At 34.4% G+C, this 26,360-nt stretch overlaps 2 protein-coding genes across 4 annotated transcripts in view; one reads left to right on the top strand and one right to left on the bottom strand.

Moving 5' to 3' along the window:
- The window catches only part of ASB3 (ankyrin repeat and SOCS box containing 3), an 81,502-nt gene that overhangs the window by 42,900 nt on the left and 12,242 nt on the right, over nt 1-26,360 (bottom strand). For both annotated transcript variants that reach the window (XM_031675624.2, XM_072937755.1), the window contains 2 exons: nt 13,061-13,269; nt 8,123-8,281 (listed from right to left, as the gene is read on the bottom strand). In XM_031675624.2, coding sequence (XP_031531484.1) covers nt 8,123-8,281; nt 13,061-13,256 — 355 coding nt within the window. In that variant the 5' untranslated portion in view covers nt 13,257-13,269. The remainder of the gene's footprint in view (nt 1-8,122; nt 8,282-13,060; nt 13,270-26,360) is intronic.
- CHAC2 (ChaC glutathione specific gamma-glutamylcyclotransferase 2) lies at nt 17,646-25,070 on the top strand. Of its 2 annotated transcripts, XM_031675626.2 has the most exons (3): nt 17,646-17,884; nt 22,657-22,692; nt 24,335-25,070. In XM_031675626.2, the coding sequence occupies exons 1-3, from the start codon at nt 17,750-17,752 to the stop codon at nt 24,731-24,733; spliced, it is 570 nt and encodes a 189-aa protein (XP_031531486.1). In that variant the 5' UTR covers nt 17,646-17,749; the 3' UTR covers nt 24,734-25,070. The 2 variants fall into 2 exon arrangements, with proteins under 2 accessions (XP_031531486.1, XP_031531487.1); XM_031675627.2 differs by lacking the exon at nt 22,657-22,692.

The following is a 26,360-nucleotide window of genomic DNA, read 5'->3' as shown; positions in this document are numbered from 1 at the left end:
ACATCCACACTGTACAGAAAGTGCTACTCAATATTGTTCATAGACAGACTGTTGGTCTGCCAACTGTTACCAGTCCTCAACAAAATAAGAAGTTTTAACCTGAATGAAAATCAGTTATGTCCCTAAGCACACTGTTTAGTTCAGCTGGTAATTTTCTTGAAAGAAGACTTCTTTGATGGAGGAAATAGTGCATCGATTTACACTAAGGCTCAAGCCCTTAGTAACAACAGACTGACATTTTGACTATCACTGACCTATGGAACCTAAAGAGAACAGCAATTGCACTGTATGGGTGGGGTAGAGGTGGGGAATAGCTCATCTAGGTCTATTTCTACCATATACTAGAATATTAAAATACTGAAATCAAGAATTTTGTTTTACTTTAAAAATTAACATGGATTTCCAATCTTAATATTGTGGATAAAGTAAGCATTTTCTCTTACTCTTTTTTTTAAATTTAATTTTTTATTGAACTATAGTCAGTTTACAATGTTGTATCAATTTCCGGTGTATGGTATAATGTTTCTGTCATACATTTATTCCTTTTCATATTCTTTTTCACTATAGGTGACTATAAGATATTGAATATAGTTCCCTGGGCTATACAAAAGAAACTCATTATTCATCTATTTTATATATAGTAGCTAGTACCTGCAAATCCCGAATTCCCAATTTATCCCTTCCAACCCTTTCTGCCCTGGTAATCATACGTTTGTTTTCTATGTCTATGAGTCCGTATCTGTTTTGTATATAAGTTCTTTTGTGTCTTTTTCTCCTTACTCTTCTTAGAAAGCATCCAAAAGCAATTTTACCAAAATCAGCAAAGAAAATAAGAAACAATAACACACTCTCCATTTTTAGTAAAACTAGGATCCAGCTAAAACTCCAGAACAAAAATAAGTAGAGGCTTCCAAAAGAATGGAGGTCAACCCTAGGTACCTGTGGGAGAAAATGTCTCAACTGCACATCTCAGAAAAAGCTAGCAAAGTAAATGTCTCAAAGGTGAGAGGATACCTCTGAGGTACAAAACATAAACTGCCAGCAGAAGGATATAAGATTCATGAGCTGGCAAGCAAAATGTCTCTGGACACAATTGAAATCTGAAAGTCAGAAGAGCTGAGTCTAAATAAGAAATTACACAAAGAAATTACATTTGCAAGAACAGTCTGTCTCTACTAACACAGAAGGGAAGCTCCATTGCAAAAACCCCACAGCTGCCTATGCCCTACTGCTGGTGAAAGATAAAGGCTAAATGAAGTCACACCCAAAACCGTGAGTCAAAACGGAAACTAGCCAGTCTAGAATGTGACTTTAGCTCCTTGCCATTAAAAATCTCCCGAAAAAAGGTGAAGCTTGAGCAAAAACTCACATGAGTTATCACAAAGGAACATGCACAAATCTATAAAATTCCAGAAAGACTTACTAAAATAAGAAAAATAAATAAAAGGCACACCATGTCTCAGAGAAAACTAAAATAGGACAGGAAAAAATACTGTCACAAAAAAGAGAAGTAAAGTAGTGTCCTCCAACTTCAACTATAGAACACACGAGATTACCAGTAAAAAAATTTCTCAAAGAAAATGTGACCCAAGGATCATATACCTAACCAAACTGTTATCTAAGTATAAAATCACTATATTTAGTTATGAACATGCAAGAACTCAGGGAACATTATTTCCATGGGTCCTTTTAGAGGATTCTACTAAAGGAAGAATTCAGTTATCCAAGCAAGACTGGAAAAACCATGGCAAAATAACTGATGATAAACTTCTAAGCAATTTAACCACAGAACTATCAGAATAAAATAAAATAAAGGTATTAAGATGCCAGAATAGGATGCAAGACGTTATTTCCACTAACAATGTAATATAATATAACAAACTAACAAATTTTGGGAAAGGAAGGAAAACAGGAAAAGAGTTACACAAGGAGAATATAAGGATATTGATTTCCTCACCTTTAAAAGCTGGAATTTTAACTTTACACATCAAATATGACGAATAAAATGACATACTGTATAAATACATTTAATTGTTGGAAGGTAACCCAAGAAAGGTGATAAATATACTAGTTTCATAATTGCTTACCTTAAGGAATGATATAATCTTAAAACATAGAAGAGAATGATGTTAAATATAAAGTTACATCAAGAAGGTAAACATTTTTTTTAAATGTAACTTTTTAGCGAAAAGCCATACTTCAGACCTGGGAAAACTCAAACTCCTATTTCCAATAACTAATATGCCCTCAAAAATGTTTATATCATGATTAATCTTTCCATTGAAAAAATCTAAAAATAACTCCAAAGATAAAGTTTAATTAATACAATACATGTTTAATACATAAATGCTAAATCTCAAAATTCCTAACACCTCGAAAAATAACTCTATGAATGATCACTGATCCATGAAAATACTAGTGAAAAGTAAAATACAGGTTGGTTTGTTCAACTCTGGAACATATTAGCAGAGTTAGAGTTAAAGGATATGCCACATGAGCTAAAGTACGACATATCTGACAATATAGGCAGCCCCCCATAACACTATATATAAAACACTTTGTTCTTAATAAACATTACTGCTACGTTTAATGTTGAAGGTTTCGTAGATTAAGCAGACTCTGAAGAACAAAAAATGAAAAATAATCCATCAAAAGCCAAAACTGCATGCTGTGCAGTTTCCATAGAAATTGTTCTATGAAGCCACACTGGGTTGGATTTGAACCTCCAATTTATCAGTGTTGTTTTTTATACAGCAAAATAAAGAGAAAATCTACTTCTTATATAATTAGCTAGATTTTTACTTAGAATCTACTATGCTTATAAATAAGGCTATTCTTATTTCCAAAGCAGTTTTACAAACCTATCCTCAGAATATTTACTGTGTATGCATTTATGAGGCAAGAGAAAGGGAGTGGGGAGAGGAGAAAGCAAGGGTAAATAAGAGAAATAAGGTAGTAGACTCCTTGTTAAACATAAACTTTAAATTGAATGTTAGCAAATGATGTTCTATACAGAAAATTTTCATGTGGAAAAATAAGAAGTTTCCTGAATTTCCCCTTTCTTGTGGGGTTTTCTCATCTTAATTCTTACTGCCATCAAACTGAAAAGTTATCTTTCAGTGGGAGAGGGCATAGCCCAGTGGCAGAGCGCATGCTTAGCACGCATGAGGTCCTGGGTTCAATCCCCGGTACCTCCATTAAAACAAAACAAAACAAAACAAAACAAAACAAAAAAACCTGACAAAGAAATCAATACAACATTGTAAACCAACTGTACTTCAATTAAAAAAAAAGTTCCCTTCCAAACTAAATTTTCTGAAAATCTTGGTGAGTTCTGTGTAGAGAGCATATTCCCATTATAAACAGTGGAGTAGTAAATTTCCTATATTTCTGGACTTAACCTTCAATTCAGTCATAATCACATGCCACTGACGTTGCTGATTTTTTCCAGTTACCTGTAAGTTTCCACAGTTCTGTATTCATTTTCTTGATGCTCTGGTTTAGGTGGTAAATGGACCATAGGACAGGTGCTGCAACATGCAAGGAATATGGCTTCCCTTGGGGTGAGGGGCAACACACTGCAAAGTTTCAGCAATGAACAGTTTTGGAAGATAATTCTACAGATGAGGGAGGAAGCTATATAAGATGGGCCTTTCTATACAAGTCCCCCTTTCTCACTTTGAATCCAGTTAGTCCAATCACTCTTCCTTACCTAGAGATTATCATCTATAGTTTGTTGCAAACCTTGAAGTATTCTGGATTTTTTTTTAATAAAAAAATCTCTTCCATTATATACTGAAACACAGATCACTACGGTTATTTTAAAAAGGGAGAAAGATACAGGTAAGCAAAGCAGATTGTGAAAGTCTGTCATACTATTTATGGCAGAGAGCAGACACTAGGGCCCAGAGCACCTAAGAACCACATACCCATTTTTCAACACCATGATCTTGCAAAACCTCAGGCTGTATTTTCCTTTTTTAAAAATACTCTACATCCAAACAAGGAGTTTATACAATTAATGCAGTATTTGAGCATGTAAAAGTACTCTGGGTACTATGTCTCCTTGGGCTTAAACTCTGCTTGAGTCAAATTATTTTTTGTATTAGCCAATACAAGACATAATTAGGATGGTAAGTTTTGCTGCCAAAGAAACTAACTAAATCCAATTACTATAAATAAGTGACTTAAAGCTAGTCACTGGTTTGAATTATCTTAGCAACTCTTCCTTCATTAACATAAAAAACAGCAAGTTAACTATATCCTGAAATGTAAATCACTAAAAACTCTGCATCTCTAATTTTCTCCAAATACTTATATAATAAATGAGCACAATACTGAATTTCATAAATGGAACTACTATATTTTGAAACTGTAAACTAAGTGATCAAATTAGCATTTCTCAAACAGTCCCATGGAATATTGTTTTTTGAGATATTCCTAAGTGTTCCACAAAAGAAAAATAGTATAACGATCAAATACATTCCAAATGCTGTCAAGTTAAAACAAGTGATGTTTTGTAAGAAGCCATCCCAGAGACCTTCATTCTTTCACTCAACAAATAATTTACTGAATGCCTACCATATACCAGGCACTGATCTGAGTTTTGGAGTTACAACAGTGAACAAGATAAATAAAATCCCTGCTCTTGTGGAACGTTCTTTCTGGTGAGGGAAGTCAATAAACAAAGAAGCAAATAAGTGAAATAACTGCAGCCAGTGATAAGAACTAGAAGATACTAAAACAGGTTAACACAGACTACAGAAGATACCGCAGACTGGGGGGGACATGTTAAGCTACATGGCTACTGTTTTTTGTTTTTCCACACTGGGGAATATAGAACACAGCATTTCCCAAACACATTGTGATAAGGAATCCTTCTGTCAATGAACATCTATTAACATTTCAGCGAATGAATTCAAGAAATGCCATACTAACCAATACACGGACAACAGGAGGATCAAGACTCAAATAATAGCTTTTCTAATCCTAAATACAGTGTTTCTAATCCTAAATCCCACCAGTGAAAGTGGAAGTAATAATAGTACATATCTCACAGAACCATTCTGAAAACTAAACTAGTTAATTCATGTAAAACACCTGACACACGGTTTGGCACACACTCAGTGCTGAATAAATCTTATTGTTACTATTAATACAATATCCTGCACATATCTTCCTCTGTCATCACAGGACAGACTTATTTTTCCCTCTTTCAGTATCTTGAACACTTTACTCCTAATTCTTTTACAGGACTTGATTCATTTTGTTCACTCCTCTATATGTTAGATCCCTTGAAGGCAGCAACTAGAACAGAAACTGTACATAGCATAGCCTCAACAGAAGCTTAAGCTTACCATGTAGTTGTACAGAATATTCAAAGTGGGTTAAATGTGGACGTAGGAAAAAAAAAGAAACTTTATATAAAAAACAATCTCCCCTCTGGCAAACTCAACCGATATTATACCAAGGCTTCCATGAAGCATCTTTATAATGATATATTTCACATATTCAAAATACTTTTATAAATTAACATCACCAGTAACGGATCATTTTTTTCCCAATAAGATGTTCTAAGACACCATTTTACTTCTGTGGCAGTCCTGAAGAAATGCATAATCTGTACTTTATTAAGAAAAAAAAAAATCAGACAAACCCAAACTGAAAGATATTCTACAAAATAAATGGCCTGAACTCTTCAAAAATGTTAAAATCATAAAAGATAGAGACTGAAAAACTGTTCTAAATTACAGGGGACTAAAGAGACATAACAACTAAATGTAATATATAATCCTGGACTTAATCCTGAACTAGCAAAAAAAATTTTTTTTGCTATAAAGCACATCAGAGAAACAACTGGCAAAAGTGAGTTAAATGTATAGATTAAATAACAGCACTGTAGCAATGTTAACTTCCTGATTTTGATCATTTTATAGCTGTTTTATAAAAGAATTTCATTTCTTTTAGGAACTTCACACTTAAGTATTTATGGGTAAAGATGCATTATGTCCACAATTTAATCTCAAAAGGTCCCCCAAAAATAATATATGGATAAATATACAGGGAGAAAAAAATGATAAAGTGAATAAGGCAAAAGAACAAATTTGGGGTGAAAAGTACATAAGAATCCTTTTTACTGTTATTTCCGTAAGTCTGAAATTATTTCAAAACAAAACACAGTTTTGACTAAACACAAAAATAACAGGAAAAAAGGAAAGTAGCCACATGAAAAGATGTCCAACATTATTAGCAATTAGGAAAAATGTAACTTAAAACCACAATGAGATACCACTAAATCCCTATTAAAATGGCTAAAATGTAAAAAAAGAAAAATTTATCAATATCGTGTTGGTGAGGAGGTGGGGAAAATGAAACTCAAACATTACTGGAGGGAATGCAAAATGGTAGAGTCACTTTCTAAGAAACTTCCAAACTATTTTCCAAAGTTAAACATACACTTACCACATGGGACCCAACAATCTTAAGTACTAATTCAAGAGAAATGAAAACTTATATTCAAACAAAACCTGCATGCAAATGTTCGTAGCCATCTACTAATAATCATCAAACACTGAAAACAACTCAAATGTCTAATAACCACTAAATGGATAAATTGTGGTGCATTCATACAAAGGAGTACTACTTAGCAATAAAGGAATGAATTACTGATACATGCAACAACATGTATGAATCTCAAAAGCATTATGCTAAGTGAAAGAAGTCAGTCTCAAAGGTTACATGTTGTATTATTCCATATATACTTATGACTGTTTAAAAAGGCAAACTATAAGGATAAAAACAGATCAGTGGTTGTCAAGGCTGAAGAGGGGAGAAAAGGCTGATTAAAAATAGGCAGCATAACAGAATTTTGGAAGGTGATGGAATTCTTCTGTGTCTTGCCTGTTACTGTCTTTACACAATTTAATGCATACATCAAAACTCATAGAACTGTACACTAAAAAAGAATGAATTTTATTGTACATAAACTTAAAGAATACACATTTTTAAATTCACAGGGAAAAAATTATTTTCTTGGCCATTTTATTCCCAGTCCAGTAAAGACTAGGTAGGTTCTTTAACTTTCATTTTACAAGTGAGGAAACTGAAACACACACTAAACAAATGAGCACACAAATTACACATAGCAGGACCAAAACTATAGTCCAGATAACACTCATTCTATACATATGTTTTATTCTCTTAATTTTCTCATATTCCACCAAACTTTATGGGCCACGATGTCCCTGAAGACAAACAGGATGAAAGGGAGGCAGGGAAGAAAAAGACAGGTACTACAAGTGTGCCCTTTAGAATTTGGCCTTTGTTCTTAAGGATATTAAAAAATAGTCTGTAACTGAGGAAGTCTGAATCCATACAGACAACAAATTAATTATATTAAGTTAATTAAAGGATTAGCCCATGATTTCTTCCATAAAACCTTAATTTCTTTTTTTAACTTTTTTTATTGAGTTATGGTCATTTTATAATGTGTCAAATTCCACTGTAGAGCACAATTTTTCAGTTATATGTGAACATATATATATTCACTGTCACATTTTTTTTGCTGTGAGCTACCACAAGATATTGTATATATTTCCCTGTGCTATACAGGGAAATCTTGTTTATCTATTCTGCATATGCCTGTCAGTATCCACAAATTTTGAAATCCCAGTCTGTCCCTTCCCACCCTCTGCCCCCTTGGCAACCACAAGTTTGTATTCTATGTCTATGAGTCTAAAACCTTAATTTCTTAATGCTAAGAAAAGGCAAAAACAAACATAAGGCATTCACAGGTAACTTTGTAACTATTGCTACAATTTAAGCTTTACTTGGTCTTCAGAATAACACAGAGAACACGATGGTGACTACAATTCAGAACAGATTTCACAACTTTAAATAAACACTTAAAGATAATCCCAGATGCTATCACCTATCCCAGAATAGAAAACAAAGGGGAAACTTTAAAAATACCTTTTTGGTTTTCAGAATCAAAGAAGTAGCAGGATACTATTTGCCAGAGAACATACTATAAGTACAACAGCGAGAGGGAAAGTCAATTTCTTTAGCAAAATAAAATTTAAAAATAAAAAATTGTATCTGTACAACAAATAACATACTTCACCTAAAAACAGTGGTGTGGTTTCCTCTAAGGTAGTTGCATTAGGATCTGCCCCAGCTTCTAAAAGAATCTGCACAATCTTCCAATGTCCTTGACTTGCAGCAAGATGTAATGCACAGAAACCTTCAAAAGTCTTTGTCTTAATGTAGTTCTCAGATGAATCTATGAAAGAATAAAAAATTATCAGCTAGAAGATATAACTTCCGTTCCCTGCGATTAAAAAGCAAAGATTCCAAGAAGAATTTAATAAAATATTGAAAGACAATTATAAATGGGAGTTCTCATAGTTTAAAACTCTCTAGAAAATCAAGAACATGTTCTACAAAGGTCACAGTGTAAATAGCTCTCCAGTATTCTTAACCCACAAATTCTAACCACACACTCAGTTTTTCTTCTCTAATTTTTGGCAAGTGGGGGAAGCAGAGTGGCAGGAACTGAAAGGTAACACAAAGCAGGATTCAAAGAGGATCAAGAACCAGAGAGTTGCTTAAGCAAGATTTACTGAAATATTAATAAACTAGATTTTTTTTATTTCTAAATTTCCATGAGGGAAATGGTCTCATCTCTAGCATTACTTCCTTGTATTCAACTAACAACATGAAGGTAGTTTAAAATACTCCTTTTCTAATCTAAAACTACATTCTAGTCATTAATGAGGACTGCATTTCTAAAATAATAAAATGCACTCCAAAGAAATCAAACAGTGGCAAACAATTTGTATGGAACTTATGAGTTGATTTAAGTTTTTTGAGGCTTGCTATGAAAATCTTTGGTAACATTCAAATTATGTAAATAATAGCTACATTAAAGTTTTTTAACTCCACAGCAAAAGATAGTATTAGGTGACTTTTTCACCTTTGCTTCCAAAACAATAAAATTCTAAACCCACAACAGCCCACAACAGAAAGCTGGGCTAGCTGTAAGGTGAATGGGGAAGGCATTGCTGAGAGCAGTGATAAACAAATCATGTTTTAAGTAATTCTTGTAATTGTAACTCAACGGTGAAAGTGGCAGACTAAGTCATAATAATATTTAACTTATAGCTCGCAAGCTTAAATCAAGAAAACAGACTTCAGCTTTACAGGATACAGAACTAAATGGCAAGATAGGGTAGTTATATTTTAAAATTCTGTATCACAAAAGTGTTCCCCAGATTAGTCAGAAACTGACATTTATTCAGATATCCATAAAACTATAAGGTTAAGATGTGAAAAACTAAGAACACACAGAGATTTAGCTATGTACATAGCTCCCAAATAGAACATTTCAACAGTATAAAGATGCTGATTATTCCCCAAATAATAATAAATTCATTGTAATTCTAATCAAAATGTCAAAAAAGCTGGTTGTTGGTTGATTGGTTGGCTTTATCCTTGGAAAATGACTCAAGTTGATAGGGATTGGGGAAAGGCAGGTAAGAATAACAAAGAATTTAGAAAAATAAACAATGCAAATATGGAGGGGAGCCTAAACTTACTATTATACCATGTGTTAAAGTTAGAACTAGCAAAATAAACAACTCTTAATCATTGTGCTACGCTGCCTTATTCATCTAAGGATCTTCAGTATCTTGTTATCATGCCCAGTATAACAGCATAATATTTTCTTAACATGTATCAATAAACAGTACTATGAATTAGATCATATATTTGCCACACAAGTATTTGTTTACAACATGTTTTAATTAATTACAACATTTTAAGTGACCTTCAGTCAGCAGATGGTTTAATATTAAATGGCATATTAACTGCCACTGAAGATCAATACTGCCCTCCAAGATGATAAATTCCATGAAATCTAAGTACCTATTATACCAAACTTCCCATACAGGAAAGACAAGCAAATTGGCTATTTGTGCTAATACTTTATACAGAAAGCTAAAGTGAAGTATATACATACATATGTATATTACATTTCTAAGTAATCCATGCCACACTTGAATGTTCTCCAACTTGAATGAGAAGACCATGGATGGCAGGGGAAGGGTTTAGAGCTCAGTGGTAGTGTGCATGCCTAGCATGTACAAGGTCCTGGGTTCAATCCCCAGTGCCTATATTAAAATAAACAAACAAACAAACAAATCTAATTATCACCCCCACCAAAGAAATCAAACAAACAAAAAACTAATTAAAAAAATTTTTTAAAAAGAATACAACCATGGATGATTTCTAGATTTGGATTTAAATTGAAGACAGTAAAGCAAAGCCTTTCTAACCATTTGAGACTCTTTCATTATTTTTGTGTAGACGTGAGCACCTTTGTACTTTAAAAAAGTATGTTTTAGGACTCTCTGGCAGTTCACTAATACTAGATGAAATTCAAGGAAGTGGAAATTATATAGTAAAAGACACTTTTATGTACACCAGCTGAACCACAAGGGACAAGAGAATTATGAATCATATAAAACACAGGTATAGCAAGTATAAAGAATGACAGAAATGTCAAACTTGTTTTGGAAACTTCTAAGATTAACCCATAATACCAAGTTACCTGGTACAGATATAAAGATGTCATTGCTATCATTAAGCATAAGAGCCCTCACATCACTCTCAAGACTAGAAATATTTCTATTTCACCATCACTTTAAAGTACCTCCTTACATGTAGCTGTATGCTAGCTTGACTTTTTACGTAGTGGTCAACTACCACTCCCCACTGGTCAATATTTCTGAACTTTCAGAGACGTTGAAATTATAATCTTTTTTAAAAGGCAGGGGATCTGAATAAAGTATGGGCTTTAACTTACAAAAGGAGGAATGAGCCAGGGTATAAAGAAAAGATTTTTAAAGTGACCAACAGACCATATAGCCTTTTTGCTTCATTTTAGTTTGATTTTTCTACTTAGTGAATCAGATAACCATATGTTACAGAATTTTGGACATTAGTTCCAACTACACAGAACAACCAAACACATGGAAGACCAAGACCAAAAATGTCACTATCTCCTAAAATAAGTCATATAGCTGCTTCCTACCTTCTGTAAACTCTATCTCCTTACCTCTCACTGTAATCCCTGTGTATGCAGTACACAAATTAGGCTCACCTAAAATTTATTTCATAATAGTCAACTCCAATAAAAATCGTGAGAAAATTTTATTTGACCACTTATATCAACTATTCACACACTTAACTATGTCTGACTATCTTATCATCCAAAAACACCAAGCCTAAAAAAGTCATTAACAACGAAGGTGATATTTTTAATTTCTAAGAGAAAGCACAGATGACTTGAATAGCCAGTTCAAACACATTTAGTCAAAAGTATGCCTCATTTTATTCAACAGTTACAGGGGAAAAAATGTAACATAAACAACTCTCTTCTGAGGAGGGAAGAGACAACAGTATATCTGGAATGAGCTTTCTAACTAGAAATGAATATTCAAATTCATGCTTTTGTCACTAGAGATAGTTTGAGAACTCAATTCTAAAAACATGTATTTTAAATTTTGAGGCATAAAATCTATTTTTCTAATACCTTTAAACATTCCACTATAATAGACTCCAGAACATGCAATGTAAAAAGCAGTCACAACAAACTCCCTGTGTTATCATTTGGAGAATTCAGCCTTGCCATCCCTCATCCCTTAAAACAAACAACCACATCAAAAACCTGTAAGGATTGCTTCCTTTCCTATCCATGAGATAGTAAGTTAATAATTCTGGTGAGCTATGGCCCTGGAAGTCTACACTCTGAGCAGCTATATGTGGTGGTAAGTACACAGGGAAGAAGAATCTGAACTGCCATGATCAGTGAAACGTAAAAGGTCTACTGAGTGTCATAACATGAAGTATTACACTCAACCTCAGTTTAAACTGACTGAATGTTTAAAATGTTTATTCTGATTAAATGTTGAAAGCATGCTATAGTGGAAAAACATGGGCTTTAGAGTCAGAGAGAAATGGATTTGAATCAGATATCCTACTTTATAATGTAACTTTTGACAAGTTAACTTCTTTGAGCCTTTGCCTTTTCAATAACAGAACAGGAACAACACTGACTCAACGGCATTTTGTATGTTAGATAAATAATGTAAATCAAGTGTCTAGTACAGTGACTGCTACAAAGCAGTGCTCAATCACCATTAACTCTCTTCTCATGCCCCATCTCCTGGGTGCCAGACTCTCATATAGTCTCATTTACTGAGCCTTTCACCCAGTATTGTGCTGGCAAATATGTAACTGGCTCTCAGGGAGTGAAGAAAACCAGCTTATAGAACTGGTTTGTAGCACTGGCTGATTTCTGTGGTATAAACACTCCCACATAGCTGATCTCAACCTACAAGCATGAAGTCAACCAAATACAGAGTTGGAAAGAGAGGTGCATGATTGCTCTCTGTCCCATCACTCTTGTTGTATTTTTCCCACAACACTTTTGCCTTTTGAAATTATCCTGTTTAACTGTTTATATATTTATCATCTGTCCCCACTAACAAGAATATAAAGGCAGGGACCTTGTCCGTCCTGTTCTCTTCTGCATCCTCAGCAAACACGAAGTCAAAGTCATTGGAAAGAGTCTCAAAATTAAGGAAACTGAAAAGTTAAAAAAAAAAAAAGACTCCTTCAAGCAAAACACTCATTCTCAATTTCAGTAGCACAGTCCCTTTTCTTTGGAGAAGGGATAAAGAATAAACATGACCAGTAACTACCAAATACTTAAGATAGCGGACTACTTTTGCCGCATCACTTTGCTCAGACAACAAAAACAAGCCAGGCATAAGTATCTCCAGATAAAGGACAACATTTATAGATGTCCAGATGGAACACCATTGTCATATAATATGAGGTGGGCAATCTTACCACTCTTAATAACACAGAGGCAGTTACTGTATGGTTATAGAAAGGTAAACAAATACTACTGTTAATAAGTCACATACTACCATTTTTCTATGTTTTATTAATCCAGTTTGCAAACTTGGCCTCCCAGACCTTGAATTTACTTTACCTGCATGAATTATCATCTGCAAACATTCTACAGAGTTGTGATAAGCTGCTTCATGAATTGGCATCCATCCCCTGTTATCAGCAACATCAACGCTACGTCCCTTTTTGAGTAGTTTTCTTAAGACTTTGACATTGCCTTCCCTGGCAGCAAGTCCAACCGTGGAGCACATGTCAGAGTAAGCCTCTGTAAAATCCATCCTTTTGACCAGTCTATAAAACAAGGCAGAAAGAAAACACTAGTGTCAGTAAAACAGCACTGCACTCCTAGGGATGAGCTGATCACAGTGGTCCTTCCAGCACCTCTCTGGACACTGCCGGGGGAGACCCTGAGGTAGACACAGTCAGCTGCTAAGCCATAGCCTCTGCTAGTCTAAACCAGGGAGTCTCTCTGCTTGGGGGACTGGGACTCCTAAGAATGCTCTTATTAAAGATATCAAGGAAGTTTTAAGGGTTCCATCATTCCTTGTCCAAGCAGCTCCATCCTGCAGGCTTCTGCTTCTGTGGATACTCCAACAAAATGCACTCAATGGAACTCTGTTGAGGAGAGAACTAAACACCTTCAGTTAATCCCAAGTGTATATTATGCAGAGACGGCCATTTAACTAAAAGCAATGCTCAGCCTCAAGAATTAATTTTATAGCCCTCTACAGGAAAAAACTAAACCGAAAAAAGCTAGGAAAAAAGTGAAGGACATTTTTTGAAAAGAAGAAGATTAAGTAGAAATTCTAGTTTTTCTGCCCCTGCTGGTCCTTTCCAGAAGGAGCTAAACACTCAGGTTCTCTTTCCTTGATGAAACAGTCCCACTGACTGAATATACTAAAAGGAATAAAGAGCATCATAAAGAGATGGGTCCAGCTTTCCTACACTAGTCCAGAAAGCTTTTCAAAGCATTACTGCCCTCTTCCTCACAATCTCCCTTCAAAGTTCATCTCAAGTTCCCCTGGAGCCAGCGTCCAGTGTAGTTCAGCATATGACTCTTACAAGGACAGTTCTTGTTAGTCACACTATGAGGCAGGTTGGGCTAAGATCCAGGATTTTCAGGGCAACAGTAATCTCCCAACGGGTAGTCCCTCTCAGTAACACTTCGATCCCATCCTTCCTCTTAGTTTTTCTAAAGATCTTGGGAGGTAGTTCAGGAAATGCCAACAACATGGCTAGTCCAATACAGGTGAAAAACTTTCTAGAACCACATTCTAAATAATTTAATCAGAAAAGAGGTGTTTGAGGGAAGGGGTTAAAAGAAAGCACACAGTATTTCCTATAGTAAATTTAAACTTATCTATAGTCACATTTAAGTATAAAGCTGTAACTGCAAGAAGCTGCTTCTATAGTGAGCAAAAGAGCTAATGTTAGCTATGAATTAATCTGATTGGATCAACTGGCCCATTGCTAAGAAAGTAAAGATATTTATTACAGAACATTTAATTATTCAGCTAATAGTTATTTACTGAGCACCAATTAGATGATCAGCAATGTGGAGAATATAAAGATAACACAGACAGATTCTATCTCAAGTTATATACCGTCTTATAGAAATGATAAATACATGTGATTCAGAACAGAAAGCAGGAGTGTCATAAGAGAAGTACAGATAAAGAACCATGAGTAAGGAAGGGAGATACTCCTTCAACTTGGTGAGGGATTCGAGCTGGGCCTAAAGGAGAGGGAGGATGTAGCAATAACAGGCAAAAAAGGGCATTCCTAGGCAGAGGGAAAAATATACCCAAAATTATGGAAACAAATAAGCAAGGGTAAATGAATAATGGAAACAATTAGTTCACTTTGGAAGGATGATCAAGTAAACAAAGAACAGTAGAAAAGTGAGGTTATGGAGGTAGCTGAAGGCCAAACTGGAGGATCCTGAATGCTAAGCTGTACTGTTTTGAACTATACTACTTCTAGCCAAGGCCATTACATCCAAGTTTCACAAAATAATAACAAATCTCACATTTTAGGGCAATTTGTATGCATATTCATCTAACAGAAGAAAACTTCTTTCTACATAGGAAAACCACACACACACATGTAAGAATAGTATTCCAAAGACATTAAAAACAGCACTCAAGTAAAAACAGATACAAATTCTCTTCCAAATTTTACTAGCTTTTCTCACAGTTACAAATGATGTTAATAGATCCAGATTAACATGCAAGAACCTAAAAAAAATGAACAGAATTGGATAATACCTCTGAGCTAATGGGAAAGGGAAGCCAAAAGAAAAGTACTATAATAGCAGAATCATTCCCTTCAACCCTTAATACCAACTAGTTCACATGAATAAACTGTTAACAAGATCTCCTTTTATTAAAAACCTCCCTATGTTCTAGATGAAAAGAGAGTACAGAGTCTAACAACAGAATACATATAATGTAATAACCAAATACGTATATTACATAAACCTCAGGTGGATCTGAACTGGTAAACAAAGTATCAGCTCAAAAATCAATTCTGAGATGATTAAGGAAATCTGAATATGGAATAGACATTTGATTTTGTAATTATTGTTGATTTTCTTAGATGTGATAATGACATTGTGGTTATTAGGAGAATGTCCTTATTCTTAGAAGTTTCAGCAGTGAAGGCAGCACATGCAACTTGCTTCAAAAGTATTAGATTAAAAAGCATATACAGAGCGGGAAAAAAAGTAAAGCAACTATGGCAAAATGATAATTATTGGATCCATGTAGCATATGTATAAGTATATGAATGGTTGCTATACTCTTTTTTTCCAGCTCTTCTGTACGTTTGAAATTTTTCTAAAAAGTTAGGGGAAACTAACCATTCTAGGCAAAGTGAAACTACAACTTGGAGAAAATATTAAAAGATCTGGTTATTATTTTTTAACTGATAGCTGATTTACAATGTTGTGTAGTTTCTGGAGTACAGGATATTAATTCAATTATACATACATATAATCTTTTTCATATTCTTTATCATTATAGGTTATTACAACAAGATTATTAAATGGCTATTATACAAGATACTGAATACAGTTTCCTGTGGTAAACAGTAGGACTTTGTTGTTTATCTATTTTATATATAGTAGTTAGTATCTGCAAATCCCACACTCCTAATTTATCCCTCCTCTCCCTTCCTCCCCTCCAGGTAACTATAAGTTTGTTTTTTATGTCTGTGAATCTGTTTGGGTTTTTTTTCATATTTTCATTATAGGTTATTATAAGCCATTGAATATAGTTCCCTATGCTATACAGTAGGACCTTATTGTTTATCTATTCCATACATAGTAGTTTGTATCTGCTAATCCCAAATTCGTAATTTATCCCTTCCCACCCTCTCCCCTTTGGTAACTGTAACTTTGTTTTCTATGTTTGTGAGTCTGTTTCTGTTTTGTAAATAAGTTCCTTTGTACCACTTTTTAAAATGCTAAATATAAATGATATGATATTTGTTTCTCTCCATCTTACTTCTCTTAGTATGATAATCTCTAGGTCCATCCATGTTGTTGCAAATGGTATTACTTTATCATTTTTTAAGGCAGAGTAGTATTCCACTGTATATGTAAGACCTAGTTATTCTTAAATGAAGTTTTTCTTTTTGGCTTGTTCCTGCTGATTTCTTAAGAGTACAAATTACACATTCTGAACCTGGATGTTCTAACATTCTTTCATAATGTTAAAGACCATGAAAACATAAAAGCTCAAGAAAGAACAATCATTTGTTAAGGCTTCTGTTTTCACATACAGAATTATAGCCTTCATGGCTCAAGTGAGCTTCCTAAACAACATTTTGGAGCAGCAGCTCTAACCAGTAGATCAAAACATTTTTTAGGATACTTGATTCATTAAAGAAACTCATGAAAGCTATTAAATTTCTTCCCCCCAAAATATACACAGATCCGGAATTGTGTATACAATTTCAGAAGGTTCCATGTATGACTTCCAAATTCTATACAAGAGCTAAAAACCTTTGTCTACTTTTTTCTGAGTGAGCTCCTAAGCATACTAAAGATGAATTACATCGTTTCACACGGAACATTTAAATATGTAAGCAATTTTTGTTGAAATAATAGTAGCTCTTCTACAGGTACAAAATTTCTGCAGTAAACTTTGTTTTTATTCAAAAGGTAAAGTTTTTTTTAAGTAAAATCAAATACAGCATGCATTCCCAGCTTGTGCTCCCCCTGTATGCTGTTATATGGACAAAAATTCACTTTTCAAAACAGAACAAAATGTTTTCTACATGCCAACTGCGACGCCCAAATACACCTTGTCTCAGGATCTAGACCACACACCCACGACGCCTGCCCTTTCTCTACTCCTTCCCTTCCTCATTTGAAAACAGTAGACAGTTCCTGCCTTAGAGCCACAAATCCCAGAAAAGGACTGTGGGTACTGTAGTCTTCTGCCGACGCACACCGGAGAAAAGGTAGGAGAATTTATGGAGACTTCTGACGAATCCTCTGCTTAGTATAAACGAGGTCAATGCTTAATACCCTAAGCAAGCAAACAAAGTAATAATACTGACTCAGAGTAGGAAAATATTCCTCGAACTGCAAGCCCCAGTGTGCTTTGCGCCCCCACGTAAGGAGTGCAGCCTTTGCGCCTGCGCAGCCGGTTGCCTGCGTCCAAAAAGCTGTAGTCCCAGCCTGCAGAGACCACAGCCAACCGGACGGCGGCTGCGTCCGCTACAACCACCGCCACTGCCATCGTGGAGGAAGATCAGGGGAAGGATGTGGGTTTTTGGTTACGGATCCCTCATCTGGAAGGTGGACTTCCCCTATCAGGACAAGCTGGTTGGATATATCTCAGGCTACAGCAGACGCTTCTGGCAGGGCAGCACCGACCATCGCGGGGTTCCTGGCAAGGTGAGGCACCAGCCGTCCCCTACACTTACTGCCTCCGGAGCACTGCTCCTCAACTCTTGGCCCAGCTCCATGGGACCCACACCCCAACGTCAGGCACCGATCACGTAGGTTAGGGATGATGTGTTACATCTGTGCACCTTCCTTGGCCACCTGCCCCCTACTCTCTCCCAAGCCAAGCACACTCTTTCCAAAGCCGCTTGAGATGCTGGGGGTTAGTCCTTGAGGAGGTAAGAAATGTGGGCACAAGCTCGCACAAGGCTGACGTGCTAGGAGGGGGTCCCATCTCTTAGCAACCACTGCCCCCTCCTCCAAAAGGCAGGAGATAAGTTTTCGTGTCACCACAGAGGTGAAACACTAAAATCAACTAGCAAATTCATCTTTTTAGCAATTAAGTTTGTTGGCATTTCTGCATTCTGGCAGACTTTCATTGGTTTCAGTTTAAAGGTGCACGTTATTTCTGGGGTTTCTTTAAATCTTTCCAAAGATTTTATTGTATGACACCTAAGGTCACAGAACTAGTTTCCAAAATTACCTCCAGTTATTAAGGAGTTTACTTTGATCACATTGGTTGTCAGGTACTTCTGAAGTTAAATGAGTCTTGGTTTGTTACCTGAGTAACATAGTACCAATATCTTATCCAGCATTACTTCAATGTTTTTTTTCCTCAGTGGTTCTCCTCTAAATTATGAATATGAAATGTAAGTTCCCTGATCCATTTTTCAGTCATTCATTCAAAGACATTCATAATATATGTGTAGAGAAAGTAGCAGCCCACTGCTTATGCAAATCTGCCTTGCATTGGCTGCAAAACAACTAATCTGTAAGGAAAATTAAATTTGGTGTAACTGATAATTTTGATAAACTGAACACTTTTTATAGTTAACCTTCTAACTTTTAGAAGAGTAGAAAAATTTTTAATTGCTTATATGTTCTCGAAAATACTCTATAGAAGCTTGATTACCACCTTTTAAAAGACAATTTAATTTTGGTCCAAAGACACAATATTTAAAATGCTAGAAATCAGATACAGAAAGAGATTGGGGTTAATTCCAAAGAAATGTCTGTAGGCGTGCATCATGGAAAGGAGAAGAGAGTAAGGCTGTAGTCTGCAACTGCTCATAAATGAGACACAAGATTAAAACCAAAAAAATCGCAAAAAGTTGTAAGTGATTCTAGAGTCGATGAATTAAAAATTTGGCTTTAGGTAGACAAGATGACTTGAAAACAGGGCAGTGATTTAGGGCAAATACATATTTATAGGCCAACAGAAACTTCATGGCCGAAGTATCTCTAAGAATGTTATAAAACAGTATTTAAAACTTGAAAGAACTAAGTTAAATAAAATGCCTTTTGAGTTGTCAGATATGAGCACTTAAAATTGCTATTCTGAAGAGGAAAGCTTTAGCCCAGGCTTCAATTTTAATGACTTAAATTTAAATTTAATGAATTAAATACTTACGAATATGCTTATGGCATATTTTACTACTCTAGTCTCAACCAAAATGTTTATGTTTGTTACATAGCACACTGAGATGTGTACACTGTCAACAAACTTGTGATAAGAAACTGCCAAGTCACTACAACAGTTCATGAGTTTTTAAAAGCCAGCTATAAAAGGTAGCTATAAAAGCCAACATCTCTCTTTTTATTTAAATGTACTAAAATATAGGAAAAGTTGGGGAAAAACTGCAATGGCTAATAGTTTGACAGCTATTTTTATTTAAAGAATCCATCACAGCAAATTAAAGGAAAGCCCAGACACTACACATTTTCTAAGTCTACTATTCTGTTTTAAAAAAAAAAATTGAGAACATTATTATTTTACTTCACGTTTTTTTATAATGGATCACCAGCCTTATATAAATATTAACTGTCTGACAAACAAGAATACAAAAGGCTACAGAAATATCTAGCAAATTAAAAGAATGATATAGATGCGATATAGGACTGTGTTTTTTACTGTAACATATGCTCCTGGTGAGTTAATCATCATTACATATGAAATGTGGTATTATTAAACAAATATTAGTCTCATTTCCACATACTGCAATGTGACATTTATAGGAAAAATACCAAACCTACTTGCTTGACTAAATTATGCTTTCTTTTTAGCTTTATTAAACTTTTATATCTTCCTAAGTTTAATTAAAATCTCATTTATTTATAACAAAACTGGCAATTTCTCATCAAATTAAGGATTTATTTAAATGTGAAAATTTTTCTCATCAGAGAGAATATATTTCAATTTCAAAAAAAGAAAACAGTTTAACATGAGAGATGGTCATGAACATTTACTAAATCCCTAACTTTTCTAGATCTAGATCAGAAACATCACTCATTACCCAATCAAAGCACCCATCATTAGTCATATTTCACATTTTCCAATCCCTTTCAGTTTCCAAGACCCCTCCTTCAGTTTCACTGCCCCCCCAAAAAAACCATTTAAGTATGTTTGCAAATTTATATTGTTTCTCAGTAACATATTTATTTTAGGAACAAAGAGCTTAAGTTTTAGGAAGTATTTCTGAGTAAATATATCAGTAGTGCCAATAGTCCATGTCTGTATCATCCATAAGCAGTCACAGGAATCCATTTATTTTCCCTTAATGACTCCCTGTATGTACACTCTTTGTTTTCTGTTTCAACTGCCACCACCTACATCTAGGACTTTACCTCTTCTCCTTTCAACAATTACTACTGAGCACTCACATATAAGTGGGATACACCTATGCAAACAATACCTGATAAGTGCTGTAAGGAAGAATGAAAGAGGCAATGAGAGTTTAGAAGGAGCTGCTGTAAAGTCATCTGGGAAGACAGCCAAGCATTTATGGCGACAGTGGCAGGAGGATATCCAAGGGAATCTAAAGGAAGAGCATTCCACACAGGGTACTGGTATATCCAAAAATATGAATGTTTGTAAAAGTTATAAATAATTCAGTACAGCTTCAGAGGGAAAGTGGTAAGAAATGAGGGCTGTAGTTAACTCATGCTAAGGAACTTTTCTTTTAACCTGTAGAATATTACAACCCTGAAAAATTCAAAGCACAGGAGTAGCCTAATTTTTGCACTAGAAAGTCATTCTAGGGCCAAGTAGAGAACAGACTGGAGGTAGGCAGCAAAATCCCTAAGGAGGCAACTGCAGAATGAAGAGAATCCAGATTCAGAAGATGGGGCTACCAAGAACTGGTGACTGGGCTGGATGAAAAGGGAGGCAAGGAAGGGTAGAGTGCAGAACTTGCCACCTGGACCACAAACATTTCTTACTCAAAGTCTACCTCATTCCGACTCAAAATACTCAAAATTTGCATACTATACACTTTACCACGCTGATCTTCCCAAAAGCTCATCTTTTATCATGTCAGTCACCTACTATTCAAGTGCTATAGTAGCTCCTCATTTCCTATTTTTCCCAAATTTCAGTGGCTTATTTTCCACTGTTCTCTAATTTCAACTCCAATCTTTGGCTTTTCAAATCTGACTCTATCCTATTTCTCCAGTTATCTTTGTGAATCATCGTCCATACAGTGGAGGACCCTCTGCTAAAATCAGACACTTGTCCTGGTATAATCCTGCTTCTAGACCCTCACTCATAAATCATGAGTCACAGTGCCCTTTTGCCAGAATTTTGTCTTCCTTTCTGACCAGCCAAGACTCAGAATTCTTATTGCACTTAACACATACTATACATCATAGCCCTTAAGTATTCTCTATTTCACATGTAACTTCATATTCCAGAATTATAATATAACCTCTTAAACGAGAATCAAGGTTTTATCTTCTCTACAACACAGAGTATAGGTATTCAATAAATCGCTCCAAATTCACTTTGAAACTGAAGGTAATATGGCAATGACCCACACTGTAGTATCCTCACTGTAGCACTATTAAATAGAAAACTAGTCAAATATAAATGTCCAAAAAACACAGGAATGTTTATAGTTCATTGATGGTAGAATATTATGCAACTTTTAAAATGTATGAGAAGGCTAACAGGAAAGTATAATTTAAAAAAAAACATAATTCAAAATCCCATGTGTTCCATGATTATGAATTATCTATACCAATGAACAAAGACTAAAAGGAAATAGCAACAAAGATGACACAAATATCTGAAATATAAAGGCTCACTGTGTGCCAGACAATAGGCATATGAGAAGGTAAATTTATGGCTTGCAATTCAGCTTTCTCACTAATGATAACATATCAGGAGATACACAGCCTTTGACACCAGGTAGGAATTGTATTTTTTTTTTTAACGTAAATTCTCAGACAGCTCCAGACCTATAGAATCAGGAACTACTTCCAAGTAATTCTGATCTACACCTAAGTTTGAGAACCACTTCCCTATAGGGAAGCATGCTAAAATGTCATGTTTTGTTACCCAGTAAAACTGTAACAATCTTTTTTTTCTAAAGAGAAAAAATTGACCAGAACTTCTATTTATAATTACTTTTTGCTTTTGCTTTTCATTTTAGATGAGCCTTAGGCAGATACGTGTTTTTTAATATATCCATTCTAAGTGAACATAATATACTTATTACATACAAATTAAAGAGAATCTTTTAGGAAGACCAAGTTCGTTTGGATAAGGCATATTTCTCCTAATTCACTTTAAAATTTATCATAAAAATAAGTACTTTTCAAAAAGTGCTTAGTATGAGTATATGAACTTAAAATATTCCATGTCAACAGTAAGTTGCTAAAGCTCGGTTAGATAATGAACTTTAATTCAGAAAAAAAATTTTTTTTTTTACTTTTTTTTAAAACAGCCTGGAAGAGTTGTGACTCTTGTTGAAGATCCTCGGGTATGGTATAATTACTCTTTTTTGTATAGCCTTTAATCATAAAATGTTAAGCTGTTTCTCAGTTTTAATAATCAATGAAATTTTAATTAACAGTCATCACAGACAACTTGAACTACACTTAAGTCTAGAACTCCTGATGTATTTGCTGTATTTCTTTTCACCTGTTGGGAAAAGCTGGAATGCAGAATGTAAGGTAGACAGCCAAATAAAACCAATGGCATGTAGTCTCATTTTTTCTTTCTTAATGAGTTTGTAGACTGAGAATTTTGTGGTTCCCTTTGATATAAATGGAGCCAGCCCTCAGACAGCCAGACTACCACTAAGATTCAAATGGGACCCTTAAAGATCTCCTGACATTTGCTAGAAGTCTAATATTTCACCAAAAATTCCAGTCATGAATTATCACTTTCTTTATTGCCTAACTTTATCAATAACACAACAGGTTTCCTTAAAGGTTTGAAGCACTAGAAGACTTATTTACCTGTAGTCCTCTGTTTCTTAAATATTTTCAATCATTTTATTGAGGTATAGGTTCAAAATTTTGTATTGTGAAATTAAACATTTAACTTCAGAAAGGACTCTGATATATAAAAATCAAGCTGCTAGCAACAGCAAATGAATAACGTGAAATTATGAAATGCTTTCATTTACATTCAAATGGTAACAAACTCCTAATTGAAGTTAATAAAAGGCACTTTGTTTCTATAGAACGTTAATTCATTCAAGAAGATGCTTAGCAACCTGAAGTTTAATAATTAAATAATTAAAAGTTGTCAAGAAACTAGAAAATTTGTTACAAACTATAAACCTTGCTTATATCACATCTTTTATTAGTACGACCAAAAATCTTTATAGCTAAAGTACATTGCTTTTGCTGACACTGTTCATAGGCTATTTTGACAAAAAGACTGCCATTTAGTGTTCTGGATGAAGTAATTTACGAAGGATATAAGTCTGGCAGTAAAGAAATGAACAAATAAATGAAACTGCTATGGCCTTAATAGTATATTATTATTATTGTTGTTGTTGTTATTATTATTATTACTATGACGATGACAACGACTACTACTACTATATTACAGAGGTTTTAAAACACAGAACCCTTTCTGCAAACAGGGGAACACCTAATGCATAAAGAGATAAGTGATGTTCAACTCTAGCTGAAGAGGGTTGGGGGTCAAAGCCCTTGCAGCCAGCCCCCCAATACTTACATCCGGACAGCCCTGAGTTAGTCTTTAGGGTGGCTACAACACTCCATGAAGCAATTTGGAAACAACTGCCCTATACCATCAATGAGATGTTTATAGATTTAAAGCTTCAGAACTGTATTTTTAATGACCAAATGCAGGCCTGGTATTTTTTCTTCATTTCAATCTCGTAAGTTTACAATGAGTCCCATAATTTTAAAAATGTAAACAAAGATAAATATCCTGGTGTGCAAGAAAGTCATTTACTCAGATTGAAAAATTTAAAGTGTTGAGTTTCTTTATTGTTTAATATATACCTCTTCAGTGCACTTTCAGTGAAGCAAAACAGTGCTGATTTCTAAGGATATACAAGATACTTTCTTAGATCATAATATATCTTCACCTATTTTAGCCTTGTAAATACGAAATAATATATTATTTTTATTTATTTACAGGGTTGTGTATGGGGTGTTGCTTACAAACTGCCAACAGGAAAGGAAGAAGAAGTAAAAGCATACCTTGATTTCAGAGAGAAAGGAGGGTACAGGACCACAACAGTTGATTTTTATCCCAAAGATTCCACAACAAAGCCATTCGCTGTGTTGCTATATATTGGAACATGTGATAACCCTAATTATCTTGGTCCCGCACCTCTGGAAGAAATTGCTGAACAAATTTTTAATGCAGTTGGTCCAAGTGGAAGAAATATAGAATATCTTTTTGAACTTGCAAACTCTATTAGAAAACTTGTTCCAGAAGATGCAGATGAGCATCTTTTCTCTTTGGAAAAATTAGTAAAGGAACGTTTAGAAGGAAAACAGAACCTCAACTGCTTAAAAAGACCTAATCATTGACTTTTCCAAACAAGCAGAGTTTTAGTCTTCAGAAAACAGCTTAACAGTACAATGGCAATATAATTTGTAAATGTGTTTATCTGAAGATCTTATTTGTGTTTAATGTTGTAGTCAAATTATCTTCAAAATTTATAGTTTAACTGCAAGTGGCTTGAAGCACATATTCAAAATATTGGGGTATAGTTAATGAAAAAATTCAAGTTTCAATAATATAACGATTCTCCAATTATATGAAATTTAATACTTGCTCATGAGAAGTGAGTTCTTCGTTAATATAATGAGAGTATTTTGGAACCTGTTTTTATCTGAATAAATGTAATTCTGTTGTTTCATATCACAGTGCTATTTTGAAGTTGTTGAGAATTAAACCAAAAGTCCAGTAAATAAGGTTATACCTTCAATATCTTCCATACATTAACTCTGTAACCATGGTTTAAAATATAAAAGCTTAAAATAATGTTTAATTAGAAATGTACAGTAATGTAGACAAGATTTCAGCCTTGATTGTTAATTTCCTTGTTTAGGTATTAAATGAGACCCTTTCCAATTTAAGCCAAAAAACCCCCAGCATTTTAATATAAAAATTTCCTTGGAATTATAATGTACTATACCTCTCCTTTTTGAATAAATTTACTTTACTACATGGAAAAAAACCCTTTCAGCTAAAAAAAAGCACAAATTACATTATACAGATCACTAACAGCGTAGTCTGTCCTTCACTTTGTATTAATCTTATACTGAAACTTAGAAAAAAAAAAGATGGGCTTTTTTACATTACAAATTAACAGAAATATATATAATGAAAGTTTGGTGTTTGAAATGGCCTTTAGAATTTTAATTTTTTACAGTAAGAAGTGGCATTACCTGATCGTTTGCTACACAGCTTTTTTTTTTCCTTCTTATATCTTGTCACCTAACAAAGGTATCCACTGAATAGTGATGATTCTACTCAAGTAGGAAACATAAATGCACATTATTAACTCAGGTAGAAGTAACTTTGATTCAAACTAGTCAGATTATTTATTATAGGTGATTTCTTTTTCAGCAGGATATATGGTCTCTCTGAAATCTTTCAACATGAAAAGAATTTCAATATCACATTAAATCTAACATGAAACTAATAATTAGTATAGAGGTTTTTCACATAAAATAAAATAAAGCTGGGTTCACAGTTTTGAAGGCACTAGCCTGCTGTGAGCCCCCTTTGCCAGACAAAGCAATAAAATTGCCTCTTTTCTCCTAAACTCAAAAAAATTACAATAATAAAATAAAATATAAAATAAAATAAAATAAAGCTGTCCTACAAAGTGGGAACAGTAGTCTTTTTCATGTTTTTTTAAATTTATTCACACTTTACTTGATAATTTACTCACCTACATAACTATTTAAAATATTTTCTGGCAGGGAGGGTGTAGCTCAGTGGTAGAGACCATGCTTTGCACAAATGAGGTCCTGGGTTCAATCCCCAGTACCTACCTATTATTATTGAAAATAATAATAATAATTGAAATAAATAAATAAACCTAATTACATTCCCCCCCAAATTTTTTTTAAATAATAATAAAATAAAATATTTCCCAACATTTGAATATTAGCTTTCAAGAAGGCATTTCATTTGTCCTGTACA

The sequence above is a fragment of the Vicugna pacos genome, chromosome 15 (assembly GCF_048564905.1).
Source record: "Vicugna pacos chromosome 15, VicPac4, whole genome shotgun sequence".
NCBI classification, from domain to species: domain Eukaryota; kingdom Metazoa; phylum Chordata; class Mammalia; order Artiodactyla; family Camelidae; genus Vicugna; species Vicugna pacos.
This window is presented reverse-complemented; position numbering and strand designations above follow the sequence as displayed.

Bases quoted from the DNA above. Each gene is read 5' to 3' on its own strand.
- CHAC2 (XM_031675626.2), top strand. From the start codon at position 17,750: ATGTGGGTTTTTGGTTACGGATCCCTCATCTGGAAGGTGGACTTCCCC. The intron at 17,885-22,656 runs GTGAGGCACCAG...TTTTTAAAACAG, and splicing joins ATCGCGGGGTTCCTGGCAAG to CCTGGAAGAGTTGTGACTCT. The intron at 22,693-24,334 runs GTATGGTATAAT...ATTTATTTACAG, and splicing joins CTCTTGTTGAAGATCCTCGG to GGTTGTGTATGGGGTGTTGC.